Source organism: Bos grunniens, chromosome 15 (assembly GCF_055505025.1).
Source record: "Bos grunniens cultivar Pamir isolate PY7600 chromosome 15, Bosgru_T2T1.0, whole genome shotgun sequence".
Classification (NCBI taxonomy): Eukaryota; Metazoa; Chordata; class Mammalia; order Artiodactyla; family Bovidae; genus Bos; species Bos grunniens.
In genome coordinates, this window is record NC_141179.1 from 50,740,399 (window position 1) to 50,762,196 (window position 21,798).

At 40.3% G+C, this 21,798-nt stretch overlaps 2 protein-coding genes and 1 pseudogene across 2 annotated transcripts; 1 reads left to right on the plus strand and 2 right to left on the minus strand.

Annotated features, from left to right (window-relative positions):
- Window positions 1-2,084: 2,084 nt before the first annotated feature.
- Window positions 2,085-3,053, plus strand: LOC147358131 (olfactory receptor 51S1-like). Its single transcript, XM_086342051.1, has one exon. The coding sequence runs from the start codon at window positions 2,085-2,087 to the stop codon at window positions 3,051-3,053; it is 969 nt and encodes a 322-aa protein (XP_086198177.1).
- A 5,952-nt stretch (window positions 3,054-9,005) lies between these two features.
- Window positions 9,006-9,954, minus strand: LOC147358132 (olfactory receptor 51A7-like; annotated as a pseudogene).
- Window positions 9,955-20,486: 10,532 nt separating this feature from the next.
- On the minus strand, window positions 20,487-21,485 carry LOC147358133 (olfactory receptor 51F2-like). Its single transcript, XM_086342052.1, has one exon. The coding sequence runs from the start codon at window positions 21,483-21,485 to the stop codon at window positions 20,487-20,489; it is 999 nt and encodes a 332-aa protein (XP_086198178.1).
- Between the last annotated feature and the right edge of the window lie 313 nt (window positions 21,486-21,798).

Genomic DNA, 21,798 nt, shown 5'->3' on the forward strand with positions numbered 1-21,798 from the left:
TGACAGGCTTATTTCACTTAGCATACTGTCTCCAGGTCCATCCATGTTGTTGTATATAGCAAGTCATCCTTCATTCTTAAGGCTGAATAGCCTTCCTTGTGGGCTTCCCTAATGACCCAGTGATTAAAAAAAAATCTGCCTGCTATGCAGGAGACACAGGGTTCAATCCCTGCATCAAGAAAATCCCCTGGAGAAGGAAATGGTTAACTGCTCCAGTATTCTTGCCTGGGAAAACCCATGGACAGAGGAACCTGGCAGGCTACAGTCCACGGGGTCGCAAAAAGTCAGACACGACTCAGTGACTAAATAACAACAATGGAAACAGCCTTCCTTGCGTGTTTACCATATTTTCTTTATTCATTTATCCACTGATTGACATTTAGGTTGTTTCCATATATTGACTATTGTGAATAGTGCTCCAAGGAACATGGGGATGCAGATATCCTTTGAGATTCTGATCTCAATATTTTTGAATGTATACCCCAAAACAGATTTATGGATCATTTAGCAATTTCATTTCTAATTTTTTGAGGACCACTGTACTGTTTTACTTGGTGACTGCACCATTTCACATTCCCAGTAACAGTGTACAGGGTTTTCAATTTCTTCATATACTTACCAACTCCTATCTTTTTTTAAAAAAATTATAGTCATCTTAATAAGTGTGAGGTTATTATATAATTAAGATTTTATTTACATTTCCTTGATTATTACTGATGTTGAGTATCTTTTCATGTACCTGTTGACCATTTGTATGTAATCTTGGGAGACTCATTTCCCGTTTTTAAAATGGAGTTATTCCTTTTTTTCTGTTGAGCTGTAGAAACTATGTATTTTAGATATCAGATATATCAGATATATGGTTTAAAAATACCCTCTTCCATTTTATAGGTTACCTTTCTACCCCACTGATTGTTTCCTTCACTACACGGGAGTTTTTCAGTTGACGTAATGCCGCTTTTCAATTTTGCTTTTGTCACATGTGCTTTCAGTGTCATACTCAAGAAATTATCACCAATTCCTATGTCATGAAGCTTTCCCCTTATATTTTCATCTAGTAGTTCCAGGTCTTACGTTTAAATCTCTAAACCTTTGTGAGTTGATTTTTGTTTGTAGTATAAAAACCAAGTACAATTTAATATTTTGTATCTGAATACATTTGTTAAGATCTGATTTGGATTATTTGAATTTAAAATGCTTATGACATCTAAGTAGAGATTTGGGTGAGTAAATATAGAATGATCTGGGGATATATTTATGATTCATCAATTTATAAAATTTAGTTGAAGTCCGGAGGAATGTCACTGAGGAAAAAGGAAATAGCCAAATAAAGATTCTCAAAAATACCAGTGTATAAATTGGATGGGAAAGGGCATGGAGAACTAAGAATATAATTTCTGAGAGGTAGAATTAAAAAGAAAAGAAGTGTTTCATAAGAGCCAAAGTTCATTGAGAAATACATCAGTTTAGGAAATTTAAGTGCCCCTAGATTTAGTAACAAAGAAGTAATGGATGACTAATGAGAGCAGTTAAAGTGAATTGAAATGTGTGTTGAGGCAGCACAGAAGTCAGATTGCCTGGGCCTGGGAGGAGTAGAATACATGTTTAGGGACTTCCCTGGTGTCCAGTGGCTAACACTCCATACTCACAATGCAGGGAGCCTGGGGTTCAATCCCTGGTCAGAGAACTAGATCCCACATGCTGCAACTAAGATCCTGCATAGCCGAATGTATTTAAAAAAGAAAAAAAGAAAACGTGCTCATAGGAGTATAGACCCCCCTTATGGGTGTTTTCCGTTAAAGGAGGGAGCAAATTAGGAAAAAAGCTACAGTGAAAAACAGAGTTGAGGAAAATGGGAAAATAATTTAAAGAGAGAATCAGAGCTTTGTGGACAGCTATAGGAAACGCTCCAAGGCAAGGGATGACTGTGGCATAGATACTAGAATGAGTATGTGTATGTGTGCCTGGGGCAGGAGAGGGAGGGCCAGGCAGTTTTAGAAAGCCTTATGCAAATGTGTCATAAGGTTAAATAAATCTTTCTAATCCATTTTCAGTTTCCAGAGTTCAAAGTGGGATCCTGAAGTATGTCAACATTCCTCACCCACTCAACTCCCAATGCCAGCACTTCGATGGCCCCCACCTTCCTGTTGGTGGGCCTGCCAGGCCTATCAGCTGTACCTTCCTGGTGGGCAGTACCCCTCATCACTGTCTACCTTCTGTCTGCCCTGGGCAATGGTGCTATCCTCTGGATCATTGCCCTGGAGCCCACATTGCACCGCCCAAGGTACTTCTTCCTCTTCCTGCTCAGCGTGTCTGATGTTGGCTTGTCCACAGCCCTGATGCCCACCCTGCTGGGTCTTGCCTTTGCAAATACTCATGCTGTCTCTGCCTCAGCCTGCCTCCTCCAGATGTTCTTTGTCCATGTCTTTTCTGTCATGGAGTCCTCTGTCTTACTCGCCATGGCCTTGGATCGGGCACTGGCCATTTGCCGCCCTCTCCACTACCCAACACTCCTCACCAATGGTGTCATCAGCAAGATCTGTGTGGCCATTGCTTTCCGATGCCTGGGTCTCCACCTGCCCCTGCCATTCCTCCTGGCCCACATGCCTTACTGCCGTCCACAGGTCCTGACCCATTCTTACTGCTTGCACCCAGATATAGCCCGTTTGGCCTGCCCTGGAGGTGGGGGAGCAGTCTACAGCCTCTTTGTGGTCCTGTCTGCCATGGGCTTGGATCCTCTGCTTATTTTATTCTCCTATGGCCTAATTGGCAGGGTGTTGCAAGGTTTGGGATCCAGTGAGAATCGCTGGAAGGCTGGCCAAACCTATGCTGCCCACCTCTCTGCTGTGCTTCTCTTCTATGTGCCAATGGTCCTCCTGGCTCTCATTGATCATCTCAGGATGCCAATCCCTCAGCCTGCCCGTACTCTTCTCTCCTATGTCCACTTCCTGCTTCCCCCATTGATAAACCCTATTCTCTATAGTGTCAAGATGAAGGAGATTAGAGAGAGAATCCACAAGAGATTGAAGCCCAGGAAGGTGGGTTGTGCTTAGTGAGAAGCATGTGTCCTCCATATTTGTTGGTTACCTGACACAAAGGTTTCCATGACTGAGAACTCAGTTTATCATGCATAAAATGTCATTCAGGTACACAAAAGTCCATGTACATGGATGTACATTTCTGTCCCTTGAAGTGTTCATGTGCATATTGATGAAAGTTTATGAGCCCTAGAGAAGGGGAGTGGTCTATTGTGAGCCCCTATTAACATCACATCCATGGCCCAGAAACAGTCAGAATCTAAGTCTTGTCACAACCATTCAGGTTGTTAGGAGTGTACGTTTTCTGCATGTCCACCAGAATTCCGTTACCATTATTCTCAAATTTTCATCAATTTTATTAGTGATGAATTTTACTTTACATCAGATTTTCCTAATAGAAACAGTGTCTTTCACATATCTGTAGGCTATTTTGTTTCTTCCTCTATGAATAGTCTCTTCAAAAAGCCTTCATCCATTTTTCTACTGGATTGTTTATGGTTTTAAAAACAAATGTGCAAGAAATCCTTCATATAAAATCCTTTTTATACCTTTGCCAATATAATATTTGCCTTTTTCATTATTTAAGCAACCAAATCTCAAGTAAATACAGTTTTACATGATCAAATCCACTTTTATATATCTTTATAATTTTTGTTTTTCATGTGTTGCTTTTAAAACAAGTGTCTGTAACTTGTTCTGCACATATTCTCTTAAACCTGTTTTAAAAGAACTGTTATAATGACTTTTCTTTCTAAGTCCAATTTTATGTTAACAAGGTAATTATGTACTCATAGTAGCATCATCTATTACATACATTCTCTTTTTCTCACTGAAATAAAAAACTATGTATGTCATATTTTTGGATTCCCTGGTGGGTCAGATGGTAAAGAATCTACCTGTAGTGCAGGTGAGCTGGTTCGATCCCTGGATTGGGAATATTCCCTGGTAAAGGGAATGGCAACCCACTCCAGGATTCTTGCCTAGAGAATCCCATGAATAGAGGAGCTTAGAAGACTATAGTCCATGGGGTCGCAAAGACTCAGACATGACTGACTAAGCAGCATATATGTCATATTTTAGGTGTGTGTATGGATATGGACTTTGCTTTAGAAATCTTCTTATGGCGTATGATATATATATGTGAAAAAGCTGGCTTAAAACTCAACATTCAAAAAATGAAGATCTTGGCATCTGGTCCCTTCACTTCTTGGCAAATAGATGGGGAAACAATGGAAACAGTGAGAGACTTTCTTTCCTTGGGCTCCAAAATCACTGCAGATGGTGACTGCAGCTATGAAATTATAAGACGCTTGCTCTTTGGAAGAAAAGCTATGGCAAACCTAAACAGCATATTAAAAAGCAGAGACACCACTTTGCTGACAAGGGTCTATATAGTCAAAGCTATTGTTTTTCCAGTATCATGTATGGATGTGAGAGTTGGACCATAAAGAAGGCTGAGCACTAAAAAATGGATGCTTTCAAACCGTGGTGCTAGAGAAGACTCTTGAGAGTCCCTCAGACAGCAAAGGAGGTCAAACCAGTCAATTTTAAAGGAAATCAACCCTGAATATTCATTGGAAGGACTGATGCTGAAGCTCCAGTACTTTGGCCACCTGATGCAAAGAGCTGACTCTTTGAAAAAGACTCTGATACTGAGAAAGGGATGACAGAGGATGAGATGGTTGGATGGCATCATCAACTCAATGGACATGAGTTTGAGCAAACTCTAGGAGTCGGTGATGGACAGGGAGGCCTGGTGTGCTGCAGTCCATGGGGTCACAGAGTCGGACAAACCTGAGCAACTGAACAACTATATATATATGTGTGTCATATATGTTCACATATCACTGATCTGTTAGACCAGCCTCATAGTGTGATTTGGTTAATATGTGGTGTAAAGTGATCCTCTTTCAAAAGCAATTAAAAACTCTGAAATTCTAACAAGAACTACATTTTTAGTAGATTAAATATAAACAAATCAGCATTCATGATTAATTTCCACATCCAACAATTTATGTATTTCATTTATTAAGAACATTTCTACACTTTTCAATAAAATTATTCACTTTATTTAAGTCTATTTCTATGTAGTTTTTAAAATGTATGATTGTGTTGCTATTATAAATAAAACATTATCCCATTTCTCTGTGTGTGTGTGTGTGTGTGTGCTCAGTCATACTCAAGGACTGTAGCCTGCCAGGCTTCTCTCTCCATGGGTTTCCCCAGGCAGGAATACTGGAGTGGGTTGTCATTTCCTACTCCAGGGGATCTTCCCCACCCAGGAATCAAACCCATGTCTCTCGAGTCTCCTTCATTGGCAGGCAGGTTCTTTACCACTAGCACCACCTAGGAAGCCCTTAATATATAATCACCTTGGGTAGTAAGGAGGAAAACTTTCTGTGGCCTGCACGGGGATTGAACCCAGGACCTCGGTGTTAATAGCACCAAACTCTAATCAACTGAGATAACCGGCCATTTCTATCTCCACATATATATTGCTAGATTTAGAAAAACATTTTTTTATCTTGCATTAGTATGTACTTTACCAAATTATCACAAAATTTTAGGACCATTTAAAAATTTTTGTATTTTATTTGTATTTATTAATAGCATTCATAAGTAAAAAGAGATGATAGGTAATGTTCCCCTAATATTCATATAAATTATTTTATTTTCTTATTTTATTAAATTCATTGGAATCTCCAACCTGTTATGAAAGTTTAAGAGTGAACAAAAAATGTTGTTTCTCATTTTATTTAAATGGCATTAGTGTTTCACTTACTGGCACTGCTAGATGGTTGACTGCTAGATCTTTGAATAAACTTTATAACACTTAAATAGTTCATTTATGTTGCATTTTTTTTAAATTTTTAATAAGCTTACTTAATGAATCCTATTGGAGAAGGCAATGGCATCCCACTCCAGTACTCTTTCCTAAAAAATGGATGGAGGAAATGAAAATGCTCCTCCTGCCATGAATGGAGGAGGCTGGTAGGCTGCAGTCCATGGGGTTGCTAAGAGTCAGACACGACTGAGCGACTTCACTTTCACTTTTCACTTTCATGCATTGGAGGAGGAAATGGCAACCCACTCCAGTGTTCTTGCCTGGAGAATCCCAGGGACGGGGGAGCCTGGTGCGCTGCCGTCTATGGGGTCGCACAAAGTTGGACGCGACTGAATCGACTTAGCAGCAGCAGTAGTAGCAATGAATCCTATTAAATGCATTTTCAGCATTCACTAACACAATAATAATTCTCTACTTTAATATGTTGAGCAGTTGAAACATCCTTGTTACTTGTGATTACAGAAGAACACATTTTAAATGAAAAGTGAAAAAATCAAATTTTCAGATCAAATCCATTTAGTAACAAGATAAGAATACACAGTGATATATTAGAACATATTCTAGGAATACAGAAACAGTTTATAGCCTCATATTTTATCAAACTATTCTTTAAGATATACTATATATTCTCTTAGTAAACTAATTAGATGTCAGTCTCTCAATTTCATGGAGAAGGCAACGGCACCCCACTCCAGTACTCTCGCCTGGAAAATCCCGTGGACGGAGGAGCCTGGTAGGCTACAGTCCATGGGGTCACAAAGAGTTGGGCACAACTGAGCGACTTCACTTTCACATTTCACTTTCATACATTGGAGAAGGAAATGGCAACCCACTCCAGTATTCTTGCCTGGAAAATCCCAGGGACAGAGGAGCCTGGTGGGCTGCCGTCTCTGGGGTCGCACAGAGTCAGACACGACTGATACGACCTAGCAGCAGCAGCAGCAGCAGCAGCTCTCAATTTCATGAATGAGAATACTGAGGGTGAGATTTTAAGAATGCCCCGGGTCTATAAAATTAGTTACTAAACAGAATTTATTTTCAGATTTGCCTTAATTCAAAACCCCTGCTACAAAATACTCTTTTAAAATTATTGAATGGAGAAATAGCTTGGTCTTGAAGAACAATGATGAGGTCTCTGAGACACTTTTTTTTTTTTTCCCCCAAAGCCCATTCTTTCCTCCTCCCTGGAACACCAACCTCCATCTTCCCATTTCTTTACCGAGAGTAGAATGTTGGATATAAAGAATGTGGAGTCACATTGGCCTGGCTGAGTCCTCAGTCCATTATTCCTGAGTGATTTGGCACTAGCTGTTCCATGTTTGTAAAATAGGTGCAATAAGGATTTCATGCAGTCAAGTCTCTATCATAGTGTCAGAATATATAAAATATTCAATAAATGATAGTTTTGTGGAATTAATCATGGAAATTAAAATAACTATATTTAAACTTCGTATGAATATTTAATCTGAATAAAGAACTTTACAGTTGGAAGTTTCTTTAAGTTCCTACCACCTCATTGTATACACGAAACTACTGAAAGCATTTGAATGGCCCTTTGTAACTTGGTGGTAGATGAGCTAAATGCAGAATCACTGACTGCCTCCATGTTTTTATTACTTTACTAAGAGATGGGACGGAGAAGGCAATGGCACCCCACTCCAGTACTCTTGCCTGAAAAATCCCATGGATGGAGGAGCCTGGTAGGCTGCAGTCCATGGGGTGGCTAAGAGTTGGACACAACTGAGCAACTTCACTTTCACTTTTCACTTTCACGCATTGGAGAAGGAAATGGCAACCCACTCCAGTGTTCTTGCCTGGAGAATCCCAGGGATGGCAGAGCCTGGTGGGCTGCCATCTATGGAGTCGCACAGAGTCGGACACGACTGAAGCAACTTAGAGAGAGAGAGAAGAGATGGGAGCAAAGAGCTCTTCATTTCACAGCAGGGCCTCAACTGCTGTCCCCTGGCTCTCACTCTCTCCTCAGCACTGGCCACACCCACATCAATCCTGTAACATCTTTGGTTTTCAGGGCTCACTATTACTGTTCATAGCACTGTTCTCTCTCTGAAAATCATTCCACACCAACCTGAATGATAAGTTTCAGGAAGAACTTAAATGTTCTTTGTCCTCTCAACAGCACATATGGGGATAGAGATATTAATAACTTCTGGAACCATAATTTGTTCTCTAATATTTATTACACTTCTTATGCTAGCCATTTTACCCACACCCTTCCATTTAGACTATTCTTTTAGTTCAAATTGAGATACACCTGCCAAGCATATACAATGGATGAAGTATGTCATCTTGAAGAGACTTTTAAATTTGAATCATTCATAACTCTTTCCTTGTGTAAATTCACAAGGCATCAATGAGAGAGACGTATGAATGTTGATGATGTATATAGGTCTCCATCTTTTGTGCCCCAAGGATTTCCTCCTACACTTTCCCTCCAAATTGGCTTTGGCAAAAGACACACTCTCTAGGTTTCCTTTTCACATTATCCCAGGAAAGTATTTTGTATTTTTCAGTCATTAATGTACACACCAACCACCTAGAATCTTGTTAAAAGACAGATTCTGACTTAGTAGGCTTGAAGAAGGATGAGATCCTATGATTCTTATTATTTCCCAGATGCTGCTGAGGCATATCAGTGCACCACCCTTTGGTTAGCAAGGAAGAAAACTTACTTAGACAAACCTAATCACATTGGAAAGGATTTAATGTAAATCACAAGGAGGAATCAAATGCCAAGAGGCAAATATAAAGGTGCTAAATGGTCCAGAATCTTGCAGAATTCTCCCATTTATAGTTGAATTCCTACTTACAAGCTTCTCTGAGGTTAGATGTCTTCTTTACTCTTTTACCTGAGGATAGATGGCCTCAGTCTCCCCCAACAACAACAACAGGATCACTACCTACTTTATAAATTGTAAGCCTCTTCTTCCTTAATATCAGAAGCTGTGGTGTGTGACATCCATGATAGATATTAATTGATTACTTAATTAATTAACTAATTAAGGACTCTAAAGTAAATGGAAGCAGCTCCTATTTGAAAGAAACATTGTCCTACTCCTGAGACAATTTGATGTAGAGAAAATGGAACTTCCACCTTTGCCTCATCATTTAGACTTCAGACCCAGTTTTTCCAATTTTTCCAGAACCTTCACTCTAATCTGCTGAGTTTTTACACAATACAAGATGGGATTCATCAAGGGTGGTACCAGCAAGAATGCATCAGCCATTAGAATCATAGCCACAGGGGGTGTATGCTTGGGAAAGCGATGCATGAGAGCCAAGGTGATGATGGGCACATAGAAGATGAGCACAGCGCAGATGTGGGACACACAGGTGTTAAGAGCTTTAAGCCATTCCCTGTGAGATGCAATACCCAATACAGTCTTCAGAATAAACACATAGGAGACAACAATTAACATACTGTCTGACATCATACAGAGCGCAACAAACAGACCGTAGTAGAAGTTAACTCTATTGTCAGAGCACGCCAGCTTCATGACGTCCTGGTGGAGGCAGTAAGAGTGGGATAACAGGCGTTTATTACAGTATTTGAGTCTCTTTAAAGTGAAAGGGAGGGGAAGAACTAGGAGAATGCTTTTAAAAGCAAATGCTAACCCAATGTGCAAAACTCTGGAGCTAGTAAGGATGGAGCGGTATCTCAGGGGGTTGCAAATTGCTACAAAGCGATCAAAAGACATGATCAGGAGTACCGAGGACTCCATGTCTGTGAATCCATGGATGAAAAATTCCTGAGCAATGCAGGCATCAACAGAAATCCCCATGGCATTGAACAAAAAGATCCTCAGCATGGTGGGAAGAGAAGAGAAGGACAGGCCCAGGTCCGATAATGCCAGCATGGAGAGGAAATGGTACATGGGCTCATGCAGAGAAGGCTCTGTCCTGATGACAAATAGAATGGTGGTTTCCCAGGATAGCCATGAGGTACATGAGGCAGACAGGGATGGAGATCCAAATGTGCACACCCTCAAGCCCTGGGATCCCCATCAACAGGAATGTGGAGACTGCAGCTTCTGAGGCATTGAGAGGAAGCATCATAAATAGGTCTCTTACATACTGCTCCTGGTAGATAAATAATCAAATTATTATTCTCAGTTATGTTTACTGAATACAACTCACTTTAGTTGTCAGTTAAATTAAACACAGTTCACATTTAGGTATCAAGAAATAATGTTATATAACTTTTTCTATATAAAGAAAAATAAGGAGTAAATTTAAATAGATTCATTTTTATCTAAGACCTTTATACCCTTCAAATCTATCTTTATTCCTTATATACTTCTAAACAACTCTATAGAAGTGTGTCTGTGCACGCTAGGTCTCTTCAGTCATGTCCGACTCTTGGCAACCCTATGGACAGTAGCATGTCAGGCTCCTCTGTCCATGGAATTCTCCAGGCAAGAATACTGGAGTAGGTTACCATGCCCTTCTCCAGAGGATCTTCCCAATCCAAGGACTGAACCAGAGGGTCTTCTGTCTCTTTCATTGGCAGGTGGGTTCTTTACCACTAGTGCCATCTAGGAAGCCTGTCTATAGAACTAGTAGAGTGCTTTAATAACTTTTCTTTTTTCTTCTTTTTAAGCCACCATGTTTGGAGGCTTATGAATCAAGTAAACTAAATTGTGGAAAATTGTGAAAGAGATGGGAATACCAGACCACCTGACCTTCCTCTTGAGAAATCTGTATGCAGGTCAGGAAGCAACAGTTAGAACTGGACATTGAACAGACTGGTTCCAAATAGGAAAAGGAGTACGTCAAGGCTGGATATTGTCACCCTGCTTATTTAACTTCTATGCAGAGTACATCATGAGAAACGCTGGGCTGGAAGAAGCACAAGCTGGAATCAGGATTGCCGGGAGAAATATCAATAACCACAGATATGCAGATGACACCACCCTTATGGCAGAAAGTGAAGAAGAACTAAAGAGCCTCTTGATGAAAGTGAAAAGGGGTAGTGAAAAAACTGGCTTCAAGCTCAACATTCAGAAAACTAAGATCATGGCATCCAGTCCCATCACTTCATGGAAAATAGATGGGGAAACAATGGAAACAGTGGCTGACTTTATTTTGGGGGGCTCTAAAATCACCGCAGATGGTGACTGCAGCCATGAAATTGAAAGACACTTACTCCTTGGAAGGAAAGTTATGACCAACCTAGATAGCATATTCAAAAGCAGAGACATTACTTTGCCAACAAAGGTCTGTCTGGTCAAGACTATGATTTTTCCAGTAGTCATGTACGGATGTGAGAGTTGGACTATAAAAAAAGCTGAGCACTGAAGAATTGATGCTTTTGAACTGTGATATTGGAGAAGACTCTTGAGAGTCCCTTGGACTGCAAGGGCATTCAACCAGTCCATCCTAAAGGAGATCAGTCCTGGGTGTTCATTGGAGGGACTGATGTTGAAGCTGAAACTCCAATACTTTGGCCACCTCATGCGAAAAGTTGACTCATTTGAAAAGACTCTGATACTGGGAAAGATTGAGGGCAGGAGGAGAAGGGGAGGACAACAGAGGTGGTTCGATGGCGTCACTGACTCAATGGACATGAGTTTGGATGAACTCCAGGTGTTGGTGAGGGACAGGGAGGCCTGGCGTGCTGTGGTTCATGGGGTCGCAAAGAGTCAGACATGACTGAGTGACTGAACTGAATTGAAAACTAAATTGGAATATATTGCAATCTGGAAAAGCTATAACATCATGGATGTGGTCAATGGTCATGTACTCAAACAAACCACAGATGTTATAGTAACAGGAGTTAAAGGAGACCTAAATCTTATGGTACTGTTCATGGAACATGTGTATGAAAATATAAAATCAATCTACCACAGTCCTGAGTGTGCACTGTGTCTCAGCCTTTCAGGTGTGGTTAGTGTTCCCTTGGCATGCAGCACGTACCACAGTCGTTATTTGTTGTTGCCTAAAGCCTCACATCCTCTCATGCAATTGCTACTAGTCCTGCTCGTAAAAGCCACAGATACTGCTCTTTTCTCCCTCTTCCAAGTTCTTTTCCCATTGTTCTTGGCTTTTCTGTGAATGCCCTTAGATTGGTGACTTGAAACTCAGGTTCTTATCTCTGCTATTTAGACTTGGCCCTGCTCACACCCCTGGCATCAGCATCACCAAAACCTTGGGTGATTCTCCTTTTAACAACTCTACACCAGAGAAGCCCTAGTGGTGCAGCTGACAGTCTGTCTTTGTGGGTGAATGAAATTCAGAGCCAGAGAAAAAAAGATAACCCCTTGTCCATTCTTACTCAATGAGTCCCTTCAAAATGGGTCATTTCCAAAGTTCCATGTCTGAGGTTTTTATTGACAAGCTTCCAACCTAATTCAGGTAACTAAATAAATGAGCTACTGTTGATAATATCATTTTTTCAACTCTTCATAATGTAAATACAAAGATGTACCCTGTCCCACATATAGACCCTAATCTTTTCAGCCATCAACACTGTCCCAAACATAGCTTGATCCCTTGGCTGGAGAGCCTATGAAACATGTTTATCTCTAGCCCTCTGAAAGGTATTGGGTTGATACCTATAAATTGCAGAGTTTTCCTTGGAAAACATAAAATCATCTTAAGGAAGTTTAGTTTGAGTCTTCAGGACACCTACCAGGCTCCTGGTTACCTTATCCCAGAACAAGGGTGGCAAGGTTTCAGATTATTCAGGTTCGGCAGCTTCTTTGCTCCAGCGCCTGCTGGGAATTGCATCCTTTTTTATGCTCTCATATACATCTCTAGGAAGCACAGGCACATCCTCATGAGAATGAACAGATACTATGCCCCTGGGAATACTGACTTCACTCGCTTGATCACTGTCTGTCAGTAATAACCTCTCCTAAGAAAATGCAGATAGCAAGTTTCTGTCTCACAGTCAGATTTAACTCCTGTGACCCTGTTCCCACATCAGGTGCAGGCTTTGGGAATGCCAGTCTCAGATGTTGGTAAGGCAGCCCATATCCAGCTCTAGCTCCAAGATAAAGTATGTACCTTAGCAGACTCAATGTGAGACTATTACAGACCTTATGTAGAGTTCTGTCCACAAAACTCTATTTGGTCATCACAATGTTTAATTTTAGTTTTAATGCTAATGCATTTAAGTAGCTTATGAACTCTCAAATTTATCACAGATCCCCCCTTTTTTCATTGTCTTTACATTTACTGGCAACCAAAGGCATTTAATCTCACAGAGCAGAAAGCCAAGGGTCACAAGTAGTCCTGGTATCTTGGACCCTCAAATTTAGAAGAGAAAATCAATTTTTATCAAGCCCTCAACTTTGAAGATTGAAAGTAAATAAAAGGTGTAATTTTGATAATATTTTATGGGATGACATGATTTTTCAGGCAGAGAGTAGAAAATAAGATCTAGTAAAACATCTTACTCTTGAAAAAGTAAGTAGAGATAAATGAATCGGTTTTGATGAGCCAACAATGATGACCCTGTCTCCAGGTTTGTAGAAGAGGCAATGTGCTGGGGATGGGGCTACAGTTATCAAATCAGATCAGGAAGGAAATTGAAGAAAAGATGCCTATAGACTAGTAATCTTGGTTTTCCACTCCCTTCCAAAAATGCTTACTCCAGTTAAAGTACTAAATAAAGTAATATAAATGTCTAACCTTGATATACATATCACTCTAGGATCATAATGCAATTATACAGCTCAAGTTCAACTATGTTACTTCTTCCCATCACTTTTTGTCAGGTATCTGCATTGTTTTGAGTTGAAAATCCATTGGTGTCCAGGTAACAAAATGGGATCAGGAGGAAAAGCAGCTGGAACCAAAAAAAAAGAAAAAAATGTGTTTTGTTTACTTGTTTGTTTTTTCAGGAAGGAAGGCAGGAGAAATCTGGACCTATAGGGTCTATATTTAAGTAAAAGGTACATTTATCTAAGTAAATTTAGGTAAAGTCAGGTAAAATATGAAATAAAATATATTATTTTCTTCTTCCAATTCAAATTGCTGCCTAATCTCTGCCACTTTCATTTATTTTCCCCTTGTTCCTTTTTTTCTTATTGTTAATATTATTATTTTAACGGAAAAGGCCATGAATTTAACAACAAATATTTTTGATAAAAGGGATTGCTCTGAGGGGTCTTTCTGAGACCACTTCTGTCTACATCATATACTCATTGCACTTTCCCCATTGCCCTGAAGCTACTTTCATTCTTTTTAAAGCATGTTGCCTATGAAAACCTTTTTCTGGATCATTTTTCTTCTCTGAGGTTTAAAATATAAAGGAACAGAGTTTATAACTATATGACCCTAACTGACTTATAGGGCTTCCCTGGTGACTTAGTGATAAAGAATCTTCCTGCCAATACAGGAGACAAGGGTTTGATCCCTGGGTCAGGAAGATCCACTGGAGGAGGAAATGGCAACCCACTCCATTATTTTTGCCTGGAAAATCCCATGGAAAGAGGAGCCTGGAGGGCTCATACAGGACTGAGCAACAAAACAACAATTAACTTATGGGGATTTAAAGGGGCAATACAACTTGCACAAAAAAAAAAAAAAAAAAAAACGATTAAGGGTAACTTTACAGTACAACAGGCAGGATGGCCCAAACCTTACTCTGAGACAACCAAATCTTTCAACCTACGAACTCTCCAGGCTAGAATATCACGGTCTGAGTTTTCCTTAAAAGTCAGTTTTTTACAGTGTACCATTCAAATCATTCAGCTTCATTGTCTAGTCACTGGTGCAGTAAGCAGCCCCATCATTCATTTATTTCACACAGAGAAAACAAGATATTAGACTGCTTTAGGCCTGCACCATGCACCTCTTGCTTCTTGCCCCAGGGCTGACACTGAGGAGTGAGACTTTCACAAGTAGTATTAGGTGTTCATGCTGCAGTCCATAAGGTCACAAAGAGTCATACATGACTGAGTGACTGAGCTGAACTGAACTAGGTGTTCATGAGGGCTTCCTTGGTGGCTCAGCAGTAAAGACTCTGCCTGCTAATGCAGGAGATGCAGGTTTGATCCCTGGGTCCAGAAGATCCCCTGGAGAAGGAAATGGCAACCCACTCCAGTATTCTTGCCTGGGAAATCCCATGGACAGAGGAGCCTGGAAGGCTATAGCCCATGGGGTCACAAAAGAGTTTAACACAACTTAGCAACTAAACCACAACAATAACTAAGTGTTCATGAATCTGCAACCCAGAAGTACGGGACAATCAACAACAAATAGGGTCAGTTTTGACCAAATAGGATCCAATGGAGAAATCTTCCCCACTTTATTTTCCTGGATAGAGTATCATAAGGCTTATTTGATAAGGCTTCAGAGATGGATCTGCAGGATTTGCAATAGTCACCCATAATGGTATCTGGCTTATTACTGATTCATCATCTCTCAGCTCCAGATTTCTTTTTGCCTGCTCCTTGATGATGGTGTTGGATTCTGTGACTATTTCTCTTCTGTCACTTGGCACAATGTTAAGACTTGTCACTAGAGGGTGGTAGGAGAACACCAGAGCAAGAGGGGTTTCTCTCCCTGCTTTCTGTGTTGCTTTCAGGCCAGACTCACAGAACATGTCAGTTCCCCATTGCCTGGCACCGTGCGGTTTCTTCAGTGCTCAGCTCCAGCAGTGCATAGCTCCCTCCAGCATTCACACACTGAGCTTGTTCTCCAGCTCTCCAGTGGAACAGCAGGGGTATAACCAGGGGCCCAGCCAGAATGGACCAGCACCCCAGCTGAAACAGCTTCCCTACATCTTCTCATTAGCCTTGGCTATGTGGCTGTACAGGGTGAGCTGTCTAACAACCTTGACATCGAAACCTCCTCCCAGAAAGGCAGCCTGGAACTACCTCAGTCTGAGCCTTAGGCAGCCTCCCCATATTCTAGTTCAAGTGGCACCTAACAGTTATAGGCTTCTCTGGCATCTAGAGTTCGGAGTGTCAACTAAAAAAAATATGTAACAATCTAAAAGTTTGAGAGTTGTGGGGATTTTTTCAGCAGACATACTGAGGACTTCAAACCCATGAGACAGCATCTCAAGTAACAGAAAACTGCTCTGAGGAGTTGTGGAGGGGTACCTAGGATATATAGGAATTTTGCAACAAAGGCAGGTAGTCAGATCAAAAGATTACTGTTAAAAACAGACTAGTTATCTCAAGTTACAGAATTTAATAGTTTTCTATATACAGGAAGATACAAGAGTCCGGGTATGTACATCTCATGTATCTGGGGCCATGTCTTGGGTTTTCTCATCCTGAATTCCCTTAGGGCTCACCCCTGTGAGTGGCTGTGAGAGGCTGCAGTGTGGTAGCTGCTAGATGGCAAGTATTCTTTGTTTCCTTTCTGAGTTCTCACTGCTGACTGTGAAATCCTTTGTTTGCTGTTCTGGCAGGAAATATTTTATTTTTCAAGAGGCTTGGCAACTTCCTATAGAAGCCCTTCCTTGACCTTCCCAGAGGGCAGATTTTTGGCAAGGCTCCCAAATAAGTCACTTTAGTAAACTCACAGGCTTAAATAAAAGAGAGGAAGGTTCTTCCTTGGATGCCCCACCTCAATTCTAGAAGTAGTGATTACTCTTTATATCTTCTCTCATAGGTTCTTTGTATTTCTCTTTTAACTTTTACTAGCCAATTTCCCCACTAGTATACTTTTTAATAGCAGAATTCTTTATATTAAATTTTCCCTTTTCAAATTATTATGTGGTCTCTGTCTCCTGTTGGACCCTTAACAACACAGCATTCAATTTAAAATAAATTTATTACCCTTCTCTTTGACTTCAGTTGTTTCTCATGTATGTTTGCTGACATCACATTATCAATAACATGGTCAGTTTATAACCAAGAATCTATTGCTGGTGGTCAATGCACTGACAATGATTTCCGAAATGCAACAGTATCACAATTACTAAGACTCTCACTTGTGGTTGATTGGATGAGATTCAGGTGGAAGGTGCAATGTTAAGTTACATGGTGACTGTAGTCTCCCATTTTTATCAAAAAACATTTGCTATCAAGATTATGGAATGAACTGACTGTTGGTATCTTCACTGAAAACCTTAGGTAGGAAGATTATTCAATTAGGACAGCCACTGACAATTCAAGAGGTGTGTGGAAGTCAGAGGGCTGCTATAGGAACCTTTAAGGTTCCCTTATCTTATCTCCTTTATGTCCTGCACCCAAAGATCATAAGTTCTAAAAATATCCAGCAGACAATGTAACTGAAAGAGTAACAGAATTTCAAGGCAGCCTGAATGTTCACTTTTGATACATTGTCTTTCATTAAGTCAGAACACTGAAAAATACAGGGAATTAAAAACTGAGGAAGTAATATGATCTTCACTCCCAGAATGTGGACCTTTGCATGAATAAGCCCCAAAATCTCAAAATCTTTTAAGATTTCACACCAGAAGAAAGAATTCTATTCTCATTTTACAGAGGGTAATTATTTTATCACGTCTGGACACCTCACAAAACCAAGCCTGAGTACAGTGCCTTACAACATGGAGCTTCTCCCATGCAAGGTCTGCCCCCATCATTTCTCACTGTACCCAAGCCAATAAGCAATCATATCTCAGCAAAGCATGAACAGGGTAATGTTATTGAAGTTTTGGGAGAAAATGGCTTAACCACTGACATCACTACAGAATCTACCTAAACGTACTACCTGAAACACTTGTAAACCTGGATCTTGAAAGTGTTAGATTTGAGACAGCAGAGGAAGTGACTGGTGATATAAGTTGACATAGAGAATAATTTATTGACATGAGGACGCTCATACATGATTGGAGTTCACCATTACATCAAAGAAGCCTGCAAACTATCATAATGCACTGCTGAGATGGTTGTTTGAAACTTTAACATGATGATTTACCTATAGAAAATTTGGTAGAGATGCCATATCTGCTTGGCAAAATATATAGATATCTAAAGGAGGTGAAAATATTAGAATGGATTTATCATGTAGGACCAGATAATTTATCACATGATTATTTTCTCTGGGAGGAAAGAAAGGATATTCCCTCACTGAGGCAATAAAGAATGTGTCTGCAAGAGAGTATCTGGTGTCTTTGAATAGTTCGGTAGTTGCTGTGCTCTGTAGCCTGGACTTGGTAGTGAAAGCTGCTTCTGTGGAGCAACTCCCCACTAACAATGAGAATAGGGAGATTTTGAGACCACATGGCAGTACTTAACAATCAGAAGTAAGCTAAATAACTGCAGTAGAGAGTAGCAAGTCTTGAATGACAATCAGGGTGGCAGTACCCATAATGATCAGTTGCATTAGAGGATGGCATTGAAGACAAGCTAAGTAGACAGTGACTAGGCATTACTTGAAATACACTTAAAACAGAGAATTTCTGACCATCAGACTGGCGTCAACCACTCTAACAGGAAGCTGTGACTCCTCAGATTATCTGAAAGACTTAAGTCACTTCACATACCGGGTGGTCATCAACTGGATGTGAGTCTTGGTTCCCTAGATGAAATAACCTGCCATGCCATTATAAGTACACAACTACAACAGCAAAAAATACCCAGGTCTTTCCCCAAGTAGACACATGTCCATTTACAAAAGTTCTTGTTCACTGGGGAAAGACAAATACCCAGATTCTTTGAGGACTATTGATATAGGATATAATATCTCACTGATATGGGAAACCAAATATACCATCATGTTCTTGTTTGGTTAAAGTATGAGATTATTGAAGCAAGATGATTGATGGAATTCTGGACCAAGTTTATCTCATAGCGAACTTGATGATTTTCAGTTCTACCTGTGTAGAGATACACAGCTGTATATACAGATGCCTGAGTATATACCTGGCAAGATTACATTTAGTAGCTGGTGAAATCTCATGTTATTACTCTATCTGGGATGTTTAAACCATCATGGTGGGAAAGACAAAGTGCAAGGTCCCATTCACATAATTTATTTATACAAAGCACAAACAAATTATGTGAATGAATGGTTGTCCTAGAATCCTATGGAATCTATTACTGGTTTTATGGGTGGATTGGTGGACAATTTGGTGCTAAAAGAAAAGTATAGCCGCTCAGTCATGCCTGACTCTTTGTGACCCTATGGACTGTAGCCTGCCAGGCTCCTCTGTTCTTAAGATTTTCCAAGTAAGAATACTAGAGTGGGTTGCCATTTCCTTCTCCAGGGGATCTTCCAGACCCAAGGATAGAACTTGGGCCTCCTGCATTGCAATCAGACTCTTTATGGTCTGAGCCACAAAATATAATACAACAGCAAAACAGTCCCACACATGGTGGTCATAAAAGAAAATGATGAAGAAAAATTCTCATAATATGCAGTTCTCTTGGTTGTCAACATTGTGTAGAAAGAGAGGTTATCTGACTTATGTGGATATATATGGACTTCTGTACTTTTCTGAAAGGTGTGGCTAGTTGGTCATGGGATAGAATAAGATCATCTCTCTTCTCTTTGAAAGAAGATAAAAAAGGAAGTCTGTAGAAGATGTATGTGAAGTACATATTGAAGAGGTCATAAAGAGTGAAAATCTTTTATCTCATGCTGAAAGTTAAAGAGTTAATCACTCAGTCATGTCTGACTCTTTGTGACCCCATGGACTGTTGCCCGCCAGGCTCCTCTGCCCATAGTATTCTCCAGGGAAGAATATTGGGGTGGGTTGACATTCTCTTCTCCAGGATATCTTCCTGACCTGAGGATCAAACCTGGGTCTCCAGCATTGCAGACAGATTCTTTACCATCTGAGCCATAAGGGAAGCCCCTTACCTCATGCTACCACCCACCAAATCTCATGCTACTACCCACCAAACAGTACACACCTCAGTGGAGGAATTCAATAACCAAGTGGAGAGAACCTACATAGAAATATCACTGGGCCTTAGCTCCACTGATGCTGGTCCAGTGGGCCCATAGATGGAGTCGTAATGGCAGAGTTAGAAATAAAGCATGAGCCAAAAGTATGAGCTCTCTTTTCTCAAGGCTGATCATGGGGAAACAGTACAATCCTCATTCCTGGGATGTTAAAATGTTATTACAAGTGTTTAATGTTCAGCTAACAGCAGCAAAACTGATCCAGAGCACTTGATATGACATTTTACATTCACACTGGGTATGCCCCTATAACATAATAAAGGACAAAAATAAATTTACCTACATAAGATCCAATGTTAGGTTACACTGACGTACATTTTAGGATCCACTCTCTATATATATCTGTTTTGGAAGCATGCAGAGAATTGAGAGTTTTAAGAAAAAAAGTTCAATTATTAGAAGTGTTTTTTGTATATCATTCAGAAAAGAACTGGCTTATTAATAAAGTTTCCTACATAAATCTGAGCTTTTATTGTTGCAGAGTCTGGTGAATATTTTATTCAGGCATCATACTACTTTCAAATATAAATATTTGTTTACATATATTATTTCACTTTATCTTAAAAACAAAAATAATTTTGGTGTTATTAATATGAACTTACTGAATAAGAAAGCTAAGCAAATATCATACAACCTATAAGTTGAATAGTTTGTACTGTTGGAGGCATATCTAGGCATTTGGTGGACAGTTATACCTTTCTACCAAAGCATTCATTCAAAGCACTTAACTCTGAGACAGCTAAAGATTAGATTTGGAGTCGCTTCTGAATTAAGACCTTGATAACAGCCTTTTGAATCTGCTTAGTCTTCACACTGTAGATGATAGGGTTGAGTACAGGAGGAATAAGCAGGAAGATATTGGCCATGATGGTGTGGACAAAGGGAGGTGCTGAATGGCCATAGCGATGGACAAGAGACAGGCTGATGAGAGGGATGGAGAAGATGGCAACAGCACTGATGTGGGAAATGCAGGTGTTGAAGGCTTTCTGCCTGCCCTCTATGGAGGCGATGCTGAGGACAGATTGGATGATCAGGACATAGGAGAGCAAGATACAAGGACAGTCAAACCCTGTCGTGGAGAAGAGTGCAAACAGACCAAGGATGCTGTTGATTCTGTTGTCTGTGCATGAGAGTTGAATGAGATCAACATGGTAGCAGTAAGAATGTGAGAGGACCATAGAACTGCAGAAGGACAGCCTCTTGACAACGAGCACAACTGGCAACATCACAGCAACATTTCTTGTCAACATGCTCATCCCAATCTGGGCGATCCTGGCATTGGTGAGGATGGTGGTGTATCTCAGTGGATCACAGATGGCCACAAAACGGTCAAAGGCCATGGCCAGCAAAACCCCAGACTCCATGCAAGTAAATCCATGGAGAAAGAACATCTGAGCAACACAGGCATTTAAGTTGATCTCTCGGGCTTCAAACCAGAAGACACCAAGGGTAGTGGAAAGTGTGCACAGGGATAAGCTCAGGTCTGTGGCTGAAAGCCTAGAGAGGAAATAATACATGGGCTCATGAAGGCTCTGTTCACGGAGAACCACAAACAGGATCATACTGTTCCCAGAGAGGGCGCCGGCATACAGGAGGCAAACAGGGATGGAGACCCAGATCTGGGCCACTCTCAGTCCTGGAATACCCATCAAGAGGAGGGTCAGAGGCTGAGCGCTGGTATTGTTGAGGACCCACATAATGAGGGGCTGAGAAGACAGGGATATTTGAATAATTAAACATAACATATGATAAAAATATAGCTTATCATTAGACACTCTGAGAGTCACTAAATTACTATTACTGATCTAGGAATTTTAGTATTTTATGAGTTTTATAGAGCCACAAGTTTCTTTCCCTGACTCTCAGTATTTCTCATTTTTGAGAATTGAAGATTCCCTGAATTATTTTACATCAAATTTTCTTAAGTCTATAATTGTCTTTGGTGGCAACAATAACACAGTTCAATTTTTCTTAACTATAAAAGTCCCCAGTAGAATACCTAAACAATATGCTGATAAATCTGGTTTCCAGGATATTTTTAATAATGTACTGATCCTA

Excerpts from the sequence above, each read along its gene's own strand:
- LOC147358133 (XM_086342052.1), bottom strand. The coding sequence starts at position 21,485 with ATGTTATGTTTAATTATTCAAATATCCCTGTCTTCTCAGCCCCTCATT.
- LOC147358131 (XM_086342051.1), top strand. The coding sequence starts at position 2,085 with ATGTCAACATTCCTCACCCACTCAACTCCCAATGCCAGCACTTCGATG.